Below are 11,398 nucleotides of genomic sequence, written 5' to 3' on the forward strand. Positions count from 1 at the left end.
AAGACTTTAATTAAAGCCGAAAAGGTGAGTGGAGTGGAAAAATTGAAAGGAAATTGAGGTTTATTTTTCAGAGTGTAGAATCTTCCCCTCACTTACCAACCCTGACCCTTCGCCCCCACCCACCCCCCCACCCCCATCACCACCCCCCAACACCACCCCCCCAACACGGGTCAGGGCGAAACCTTGGGCAAGTTTCCTTACTCCCCCCACACACACACACATAGACACAGACACACACACAGACACACGCGTCTGTTTACCAGCAGTAAGTAGGAACCCGCTGGTTAGTCGATTGGCAGATTGCTTTCCTGCAGTAATTATCCCTTCATTAAATAATAATAATAATTTGGTCACTCAATCCACGACTGTTTGTGGGACCCGACTGTGTGCCGTCGGCTACAGCATTTCGACACTAAATATACAGTCAATTCACTTTACAGTGTATCCTGTGAAGTGCTTTTGAGATGTCTCGAAGACGTGATAAGGAGTTATATCAAATTATCAAAGGATTATTTTAATTGTGTGGATAGTGTTAAACTGTTGGAGTGAGTGATATGTGAATGTGAGGTGAATAGCGATGTTTGAACTTAATTTAAAGTTTAAAAAGTTTGCCTTATGTTTGGAATAATATGATAAAAGGACTGAATATCTGAATAAATGGTTAATCAGAAGAGCAATGTGCTCCACTGACAACTCTCGCACACACACACTCACCTACACACACTCACACTCACACTCAGATACACACACTCCCACACATTCACACTCACTCACACTCGGACAGTCACCGACACAAACACTCCCTCATACACTCACCTACACCCACTCATGCAAACACACACACTCAGATACACACACTCACAGGTATACACACTCACACCCGCTCACACACACACACATCAACTCAGATACACTCGTACCACGTGTGTGTGCGTTCACTTACCCTCGGATGCAGACACGCACACACGCTCTCTCTCTCGCACGCGCACAAATGTGCAGTCACACACGCACATTGTTCTATCAATGAGCAGCTGTGTTAGCGGCTATTCCCGTGACTTCTGTAGTGAGAACTTTGTGCGCTTTCGACTTAATTGTATTGTACCGGGAATCCCTGCGACGAAGGATTATGTAACTGTTCTGTACGATGCTATATATTCTGACCCGATGTGTACACACTTGGCAATACGAGGCAATAATGTTGGCTTTTAAACCATGTCATGTGAATTTGGAAAAGGTGATCCGACAGATTGAATAAATATATTGGTTAAATATATCGGCGCCTTTTATAACGCCCCCCTTTTTCGTCCACAAAATTCACAGTCGCTACACTTCCCAGTGAGGCGCTCTGAGACGTCTGGAAGACGTGATAAGGCGCTACATCAAATGCAAGGATTATTATCACTGTTGTTCTGGTAGATCTCCTTCGCTCCCTTGGCTTGTTTGGCAGTGGATTGTGGGGATCGAGCCCCCCCCCCTCTCTGTGACGGTCTCTAGTCCCCGGTTCCTGAGCCACGAGGGGCCGCAGCGTCCCAGGGCACTCACTGCTGATGGCGGCCCGGCCCGGCTCATCAGCAGGACCTGGAAGGGCCGACCAGTCACTGGGGGCCGGGAATCCTCCCCCTCAGCTCCTGTTACCCCCACAGCCAAAGCCCCAACTAACTAACGGGGAGGGGGGTCCTCGCTGGACACAGCGGGAAAGCTCAGCCACACAGCGCTCTCTCTCTCTCTCTCTCTCGATGGCTGAGCTGTGTGTGGGTTTAGTTGGTTAGACCCCAACAGTTACCCCCNAACACACACTCTGGGCTCCCCCCAAAGCCTTGGCTCTCGCCAACCTGCGCCTAATACTCTCCGGAATTAGGTCAGCAGAGGGCGTCCCTCCAGGGAGAGAGAGAGAGAGCGCATTCCATCCCAACGATCTCTCTCTGGGGTTTCCGGGTGTGGGGGCGATGTGGGGAATTCTCAGTCGGGTTTGGAGACTCTTAAGCAACGGTGACGGGTTTCCGTGTGTGTCAGACACCCGACCGGTCACGGTGACGGGTTTCCGTGTGTGTCAGACACCCGACCGGTCACGGTGACGGGTTTCCGTGTGTGTCAGACACCCGACCGGTCACGGTGACGGGTTTCCGTGTGTGTCAGACACCCGACCGGTCACGGTGACGGGTTTCCGTGTGTGTCAGACACCCGACCGGTCACGGTGACGGGTTTCCGTGTGTGTCAGACACCCGACCGGTCACGGTGACGGGTTTCCGTGTGTGTCAGACACCCGACCGGTCACGGTGACGGGTTTCCGTGTGTGTCAGACACCCGACCGGTCACGGTGACGGGTTTCCGTGTGTGTCAGACACCCGACCGGTCACGGTGACGGGTTTCCGTGTGTGTCAGACACCCGACCGGTCACGGTGACGGGTTTCCGTGTGTGTCAGACACCCGACCGGTCACGGTGACGGGTTTCCGTGTGTGTCAGACACCCGACCGGTCACGGTGACGGGTTTCCGTGTGTGTCAGACACCCGACCGGTCACGGTGACGGGTTTCCGTGTGTGTCAGACACCCGACCGGTCACGGTGACGGTTTCCGTGGTGTCAGACACCCGACCGGTCACGGTGACGGGTTTCCGTGTGTGTCAGACACCCGACGGTCACGGTGACGGGTTTCCGTGTGTGTGTGTCAGACACCCGACCGGTCACGGTGACGGGTTTCCGTGTGTGTCAGACACCCGACCGGTCACGGTGACGGGTAAATCAAAAGTAATGACCTGGTAAATAAAACCTTTTTGCATTTCAAATAATCTTTAATTATAGTGAAACGTGAGCTACAAACATGTATCAGAAGGGTGAGGATTAACTCGGATAAACCGAGTGAGATTTCTCACCCTAATAAAGTGCGTTGTATGGGGGAGGGTGTGAGAGGTCTCTCTCTCCCCCGAAAAGCGCTGGAGCCCTACGGCTCCGTGGTTAGACCCCATGGCTCACAAGCAAGAGGACCCAGGTTTGATGGCCAGGCAGGTCAGGGCCAGGTTGGGTTGTGGGGAGCAAGACCATGAGAACCGGGGTGCTAGATAAACACAGGCGTGTCTGCGTGTCTGTGCGTGTGCGTGGGGAGTAAGGAAACTTGCCCAAGGTTTCCTCCTGACCCAACCCAACCCAACCCAACCCGCCCGGAAAGCTTAAACTCTCGTCCTTCTGGTCCAAGCTGGAAGCTCACTCCTGGCTTCCTTCGTCCAGCTCGGAGTCGTGGTCGAGAGGCGGGTAGAGTTGCTGGACGTAAGGAACGAGGAGGCTGTAGCGGATCAACCTGATGCCGAGCCTCTTCCCGGGCAGATCCCTGAGGGGCCTGTAAACCCTCCAGTAAAAGCGAGCCATGTAGACCAGGAGACCGGTGATCTGTAGCAGCAGGAGGAGCAGAGAGAGAACGTGCAGGACAAGGAGGACAAAGCAGTTCAGCTGGTTTCCGGTCAACCCCCCGAGGCCTCCGGTTCTCCGAGCCCAATCAGGGTCGATCGGAGGGACGGAGCTGAGGTCATCGTGACTTGCCGTCGTGCCGTCGTTGGTGGGCGTCAGTTGACCAGGACTAGTCGGGGTTCCCGTCTCCCTCGGTGGCTCAGTCAAAGCTCGGTCGGTTGTTACCTCTGTGTTCGGGGTTGTCCAGGGCTCTGAGACGCTGCCCAGGGTGAGGGGCGCTGTGTGGACTCTGGTCTCCGTTTCCGTCGTGGCCTGACACAGTTGTCGCGCGGGGAACCGGACGACCGGAGTACCCTGGAGTTCCGGAGGGGAGGCGCACACAAAGCCCTTGGGATCGGGAATGTCCCGCTCGGTGTACACGTTCCCGTTGTTCTCCGCGCTCCAGCTGGTCAGGTATTGGACGGTGCAGTCGCAGTGCCACCGGTTGCTGTGCAAGAAGACGAAAGAGAGGTTCTTGCCTTCGAAGAAGCCCTGGGGGATGGTTGTCAACCTGTTGCGCGAGAGATCCAGGCCCGCGAGGTCCAGGTGTTTGAGGAGGAGCTCGGGCAGGACGCTGATCTGATTGGAAGACAGCGACAGGAATCTCAACGTGTCCAGGCCGTCAAAGACCCCATTCGGGAGGCCCTGAATGCGGTTGCCGCTGAGGCTCAGGTCAACCAGTTCCCTCAGGCCCACAAAGTTTTCCACTGCCACATCAGAGACCTTGTTGTGGTTGAGAGACAACTCCTTCAGGCTCGGGAGGCGTTTGAGGTCTGGGATTTCCGTCAGCAGGTTGTTGGACAGGTTGAGCTTCTCAAGCGGGAGCCGGTAATCGGCCTGGAAGTGGGCGATCTGGTTGTTGGACAGGTCCAGGTCTCGGAGTTGAGGGAGATCTTTCAAGGAGCTCAAGGAGACGGACATCAGAGAGTTGTGGCTCAAGATCAGGACCTCTGTGTTCGGAGGGAGAGCCTGAGGGACAGACACAAGTCCTCGGTCGCTGCAGTTAAGCTGAACCCTTCCCAGCAAGTCCGTGTCCTGAGCGCAAAGCTCGCCAGGCAGGGTTGAGAGCCATTCCTGTGGAGTGGAAGGTTGTGGTACGTCAGTGAGCTGAGTAGGAGCCATGGTGCCTATTCCTGTTGTTGTACTGGCCGGGCAGAGTCCTGGATCGAGCTGCGGGACCGGAGTCTGGCTCTGGGCGAGGGGCGTGGAGCAAACCACGCTGTCACTGTCCTGCTGGTTGTCTTCGTTGTAGACTAAATCACTGTTGTCCTCCAGCCATTTTCTGAGGTATCTCACCTCCTCACAGCCACAGTGCCAGGGGTTGTGGTGGAGGAAGACGTAAGCCAACAAAGACTTCTTGACGAGGTCCTCGGAAATCAGGCTGATACGGTTGTGAGACAGGTCAAGTGTTTCCAACTCCGTCAAGCTGTCCATTGAGCCTGGAGGCAGCACTTGGATTCTATTCGAGGAGAGGCTGAGGAACTTCAATTGAACCAGAGGGTCGAAGGCGTGACCCGAGATGTCCTCGATCTGGTTGTCTTGCAGATTCAGATCCTTCAGGTTCCCCAAGCCTCCGAAGGCCTGGTCTGAGAGGGCGGAGATGGCGTTGGAAGCGAGCTGAAGCCCCTCAAGCCTGGCCAGACTGGACAATCGCGGGATAACGCTCAGTTTGTTGTGGGAGAGATCCAACCTCTCCAACGGGAGCCGGTAATCGGCCTGGAAGTGGGCGATCTGGTTGTTGGACAGGTCCAGGTTTCGGAGTTGAGGGAGATCTTTCAAGGAGCTCAAGGAGACGGACGTCAGAGAGTTGTGGCTCAAGATCAGGACCTCTGTGTTTGGAGAGAGAGCCTGAGGGACAGACATAAGTCCTCGGTCGCTGCAGTTAAGCTGAACCCTTCCCAGCAAGTCCGTGTCCTGAGCGCAAAGCTCGCCAGGCAGGGTTGAGAGCCATTCCTGTGGAGTGGAAGATTGTGGTGCATCAGTGAGCTGAGGAGGAGCCATGGTGGCTATTCCCGTTGTTGTCCTGGCCGGGCAGGGTCCTGCATCGAGCTGCAGGACCGGATTCTGGCTCTGGGTGAGGGGGGTGGAGCAAACCACGCTGTCACTGTCCTGCTGGTTGTCTTCATTGTAGACTGAATCACGGTTGTCCTCCAGCCATTCTCTGAGGTATCTCACCTCCTCACAGCCACAGTGCCAGGGGTTGTGGTGGAGGAAGATGTAAGCCAACAAAAGCTCCTCGAAGAGGTCCTCGGAAATCAGGCTGATACGGTTGTGAGACAGGTCAAGTTTTTCCAACTCCGTCAAGCTGTCCATTGAGCCTGGAGGCAGCACTTGGATTCTATTCGAGGAGAGGCTGAGGAACCTCAATTGAACCAGAGGGTCGAAGACGTGACCCGAGATGTCCTCGATCTGGTTGTCTTGAAGATCTAGATCCTTCAGGTTCCCCAAGCCTCCGAAGGCCTGGTCTGAGAGGGCGGAGATGGCGTTGGAACAGCCACTACGCCCTGAAACTCTTGTCACTCCCTCCCTCTATCCCTCCGCCTCGAACCCCTCCATCCCCATCTTCAGGTCATGTCTGAAGCACACTGAGCCGGGCTGACACACACACACACACACTAATCTGGGCTGACACCCAATGTGTTGGTCTGGTACTGGGGCAATTTTATTGTCCTGTATGACAGCAGACTTCAATGAGGTTTGTGGTGTCTCTTCGTCTCAATGGCGCGGAAGATAACAGTCCCTCCTGATGCAGTGTCGAGTCGCAGTGAGTGGGTGAGGTACCGATTTGTTGGCTTTGTGGCCATAATGACCTCGTGTCGATGTGCTTTGTGGGCCTCGGTGATCTCACAGTCCCTCCCCTCACCCCCTGGGAACATAAGTGTGTGCGTTGGGGGGTGACTGCTGGGGTCTAACCGGCTAAATCCACACACAGCTCGGCCATCGAGAGAGAGACAGAGAGAGAGAGAGAGCGCTGTCTGGCCGAGCTTTCCCGCTGCTTGTCCAGCGAGGACCCCCCTCCCCAGGATTCCCTGCCCCCAGTCACTGGTCGGCCCTTCTAGGTCCTGCCGATGAGCCAGGCCTTGCCTCGTTCAAGACCCTCCTCTTCGGTCACCCTCCTAACTCCACCCTCCCTGCCCTCCTCCTGATCCCAACCCTCAGCTCAGATCCCAATCCCTGACTGTCCAGCGCCTTGGGATGTCCTCCCGACGTGAAAGGCTCCGTGTAAATGTCCTCTATTGTTGACGTCGGGAATAACAATGTGTTGTGTTCGTAGAGGATGTTGTTGACTCGAGAAGCGAGGACGATGATTACGAGGTTCATATGGAGGGGCTCAAGAGAAGGTCAGATTATTAATTTAGCATTAATAATAATAATCCTTGCATTTGATACAGCGTCTTATCACGTTTTTGAGACGTCTCAAAGCGCTTCATAGGATACTCTGTGAAGTGAATGGACTGTATATTTTGTGGGAGAAACATGGCAGCCAATTGCGCACAGTAGCGTCCCACAAACAGCCGTGGGTTGAATGACTGAATTATTAATTTTTTTTGGAGGGATTATTCCCCCCCAATCGACTGACAAACGGGTTCTTACTCACTGCTGGTAGACAGAGGCGTGTGTGTGGAGTAATAATAATAATAATAATAATCCTCGCATTCGATATAGCGCTTTTCACGTCGGGAGGACGTCCCAAAGCGCTTCGCAGAACACACTGTAAAGTGAATTGACTGTATATTTGTGGGCGAACGCGGCAGCCAATTGCGCACAGCAATGTCCCACAGACAGTCAAAGAGTAAGGTTGATTTGGAAGGTCTTTTCAAAAGAGTCGGCACAACACAATGGCCGAATGGCCTCCTTCTGTGCTGTTCTGTGAAGTTTTGCTCCGGGAATCGAACCCGGGTCCTCTAACCACTACACTATAGGACTCCAGTTACAGTTGGTTCGACAGAGTTTAGGAGAGAGGAAAACCAATTTGGGTTCTTTGTTTCTTATCGATGTCAGAAACTCTCTGGGGGGGGTTGGGGGGGTATGTGAGGAGAGTCAGGACGATTTGGTCAAACACCCGACAACACTGCTAACGGGGAGGGGGGTCCTCGCTGGACAAGCAGCGGGAAAGCTCGGCCACACAGCGCTCTCTCTCTCTCTCTCTCGATGGCTGAGCTGTGTGTGGGTTTAGTTGGTTAGACCCCAACAGTTACCCCCCAACACACACTCTGGGCTCCCCCCAAAGCCTTGGCTCTCGCCAACCTGCGCCTAATACTCTCCGGAATTAGGTAATCAGAGGGCGTCCCTCCAGGGGGAGAGAGAGAGAGAGAGAGTGCATTCCATCCCAACGATCTCTCTCTGGGGTTTCCGGGTGTGGGGGCGATGTGGGGAATTCTCAGTCGGGTTTGGAGACCCTTAAGCAACGGTGACGGGTTTCCGTGTGTGTCAGACACCCGACCGGTCACGGTGACGGGTTTCCGTGTGTGTCAGACACCCGACCGGTCACGGTGACGGGTTTCCGTGTGTGTCAGACACCCGGCCGGTCACGGTGACGGGTTTCCGTGTGTGTCAGACACCCGACCGGTCACGGTGACGGGTTTCCGTGTGTGTCAGACACCCGACCGGTCACGGTGACGGGTTTCCGTGTGTGTCAGACACCCGACCGGTCACGGTGACGGGTTTCCGTGTGTGTCAGACACCCGGCCGGTCACGGTGACGGGTTTCCGTGTGTGTCAGACACCCGACCGGTCACGGTGACGTGTTTCCGTGTGTGTCAGACACCCGACCGGTCACGGTGACGGGTTTCCGTGGGTGTCAGACACCCGACCGGTCACGGTGACGGGTTTCCGTGTGTGTCAGACACCCGACCGGTCACGGTGACGGGTTTCCGTGTGTGTCAGACACCCGACCGGTCACGGTGACGGGTTTCCGTGTGTGTCAGACACCCGACCGGTCACGGTGACGGGTTTCCGTGTGTGTCAGACACCCGGCCGGCCAAGACAAATTATTGCTGTGTGGATAAATGCCCCCCCCCACCAAAAGAGAACCCCCACAGTCACTACACTTAACAGTAATTCTCCTTGAAGGGGATTGTGGAGAGATTTGATCAGTAATAATAATCCTTGCATTTGATGTAGTGCCTTTTCATGTTGTCTCAAAGCGCTTCACAGGATATACTGTGAAGTGTAGTGACTGTATATTTTGTGGGCGAAACGCGGCAGCCAATCGCGCACAGCAGCGTCCCCACAAACAGTCATGGATTGAGTGTCCAAATAATTTTTTGAGACAGTGACCGAGAGAGAGAGAGAGAGAGAGAGAGACCGAGGGAGCGCGTGTGTGTGATTGAATTCCCAATGAGTTTCTCCTTCTCTCCTGATTGCAGATCAACAAAGGATTCGAAGCCGATCAACTGGCAAACTGAGTTTAAAGGAGGTGAGGAACAGTTATTATCTTACAATAAAGTCTAAGCTGATGCTCCAATGCAGCCCTGGGGGCGCGTTTCATTGTCAGAGACGTCGTCTTTCGGATGAGACGTTAAACCTCAATGCCCGACTGTGCTATCAAAAAGTTTCTCTCTCTCTCTGTCTCTCTCTCTCTCTCCCCCGATGTCCTGGCCAACAACCCACCAAATAAAATTGGTGTTTTATTCACTCCGTGACTGTTTGTGGGACGTCGCTGTGCGCAAATTAGCTGCCATGTTTCCCCCACATAAAACGCCGGCACTACACCTGACAGTGTATCCTGTGAAGCGCTTTGAGACGCCTCGAAGACATGATAAGGCGCTGTATGACACATTATTGTACAGCCAACACCCTACAGGCCTTCACTTACCTCTGTGCCTTGGCTTTCCCTGAAATTCAGAGCCTCTGTATCAGACGTACCGCCAGACAATTATCTTGAAGGAGATCAAATGTCAGACTGCGGAGGCAGCTTCCAGCCAGACCGACAGCGAGTATGAGAGCATCACCTCCATTCCCGAGGAGTTCAGCTCTTCCGGTTGGGGTTCAAACCCCCAACTGCCCCGGAACACACTGTGGCAGAACCTGCGGACGGTCAGGGAGAGCGGGGTCCTGGGGACAATGAGCGGGGAAGAACGTAAACTACAAGAGGTGAGGTGCCGCAGGCACGCGAATGGATGTGGTCGGAGTTTCCTTCCTCCACGCGCACACACGTCTCCGTTTACCCGCTTGTCAGTCGAGCGGCCGATTGCTTTTCCGGTCGGTGATAATTCCTTCAAACAAACAAAAAAAAATCCGGTCACTCAATCCTCCACTGTTAGTGGGGACGTCGCTGAGCGCAATTGGCCGCCGCGTTTCACCCACAAAATACACAGTCACTGCACTTTGCAGTGTATTCCGTGAAGCGCTTTGGGACGTCTCGTAAACCTGACAAGGCGCGGTGTCCAATCCACACGAAGGCACACGCCTCGAGCAGTGACAAGCGGGTTCCTACACGCTGCTGGTAAACAGAGGCGTGTGTGGAGTGAGGAAACTTGCCTCAGGTTTCACCCGGGACCCACCCGGGAATCAAACCCGGGTCCTCTCGCTTGCGAGGCGAGTGCTCTAACCGTTACGCTCCGGGATTCAACGAGATATTGTTCTGGAGCTGAACTGACTCGGAGCGATTGCTTTGCTTTGCAGAGTATGTTTGAAGTACTGACATCCGAGGCTTCCTATCTGAAGAGTCTGAACGTATTAGTCGATCATTTCGAGAACTCCAAAGAGCTCAACGAAACCATCATTTTACGAGACAAGGAAATCCTTTTCTCAAGCATCAACCGGGTGAAAGACGTCAGTGAAAGGTGTGGGGAAACAGTGAGCTGTCATTTAATTATAATCCTCATCATCCTCACATTTGATACTGCGCCTTATTATGTCTTTGAGACGTCTCATAAGAATATAAGAATTAGGAGCAGGAGTCGGCCATTCGGCCCCTCGAGCTGCCCGCCATTCGATAAGATCGTGGCTGATCTTCTGACCGAACTCTAATTACCCGCTCTATCCCCAATCCCCCAATCCCTCTCTTTTTAAAAATCTCTCAGTCTCAGCCTTGAAGATGTTCGAGGACTGACATCTACAGCCCTTCTGGGGAGTGAATTCCATAAACTCACTGCCCTCTGAGTAAAGAAATGTTTCCTCAACTCTGTTCTCAAAGGCTGACCCTCAATTTTCAGGCTGTGTCCCCGGTTATAGATTCTCCTATTGGGGAAACAGAACCTCAGTGACTACTTTATCAGCCCTTTAAGATCTTATATGTCTCAATAAGATCCCCCTAATTCTTCTGTACTCTGGAGAATACAGCCCTCGTTTATTCAGCCTCTCCTCATAGGTCAGTCCCCTCATCCCAGGAACTAACCGAGTGAATCTACGCTGCACCCCCTCGAGGGCAAGTATGTCCTTTTTTAAATAAGGACCACAACTGCACACAATACTCTCGGTGCGGTCTCACCAAAGCCCTATACAGTTGCAGTGAGACTTCCCTCTCCTGTACTCTAAACCTTTTGCAATGAACGCTAACTGCCGTTCACCTTCTTAGTTGCTGCTGCACTGCAAACTAACTTTTCGAGACTGGTGTACGAGGACACCCAAATCCCTCTGAACACTAACACTATCTAATCTCTCCTTCTCTAGAAAATAATCTGTTTTTCTATTTTTACCACCGAGGTGAGTAACTTCACACTTCCCCACATTAAATTCCATCTGCCACCGACTCGCCCCCTCCTCTCGCCCATCTATATCCTGTTGCAATCTTTTTGCACCTATATCCCGTTGCAATCTTTTGTCTCAAAGCGCTTCAAGGGTATATTGCAAAATGGAGTGACTGTTGTGTTTTGTGGGCGAAACGCAACAGCTAATTGTGCACAGCAGTGCCCCACACTGTTGCGGATTTGTATATTCGGTTCCTACTTACTGCTGGTAAACAGGCGTGTGTGTGCGTGTGGAGTAAAGAAACTTTGCCTAAGGTTTTTCCCCG

The 11,398-nt window shown here is 53.4% G+C and overlaps 2 protein-coding genes across 2 annotated transcripts in view; one reads left to right on the top strand and one right to left on the bottom strand.

The window, feature by feature from the left end:
• Window positions 1–2,778: 2,778 nt before the first annotated feature.
• Window positions 2,779–5,929, bottom strand: LOC103172707 (slit homolog 2 protein-like; the record flags this gene model as incomplete). The annotated part of the gene is made up of 1 exon (XM_007885432.2): window positions 2,779–5,929. A coding segment is annotated over one exon (2,730 nt), but the record flags the coding sequence as incomplete, so codon positions are not given.
• A 228-nt stretch (window positions 5,930–6,157) lies between these two features.
• Window positions 6,158–11,398, top strand: part of arhgef15b (Rho guanine nucleotide exchange factor 15b) — a 13,380-nt gene continuing 8,139 nt past the window's right edge. Inside the window, exons 1-5 of the mRNA XM_042345320.1 lie at window positions 6,158–6,203; window positions 6,714–6,780; window positions 8,808–8,857; window positions 9,287–9,534; window positions 10,066–10,226. Coding sequence (XP_042201254.1) covers window positions 6,158–6,203; window positions 6,714–6,780; window positions 8,808–8,857; window positions 9,287–9,534; window positions 10,066–10,226 — 572 coding nt within the window. The remainder of the gene's footprint in view (window positions 6,204–6,713; window positions 6,781–8,807; window positions 8,858–9,286; window positions 9,535–10,065; window positions 10,227–11,398) is intronic.

The sequence above is a fragment of the Callorhinchus milii genome, unplaced genomic scaffold (assembly GCF_018977255.1).
Source record: "Callorhinchus milii isolate IMCB2004 unplaced genomic scaffold, IMCB_Cmil_1.0 Scaffold41, whole genome shotgun sequence".
Taxonomy (NCBI): Eukaryota; Metazoa; Chordata; class Chondrichthyes; order Chimaeriformes; family Callorhinchidae; genus Callorhinchus; species Callorhinchus milii.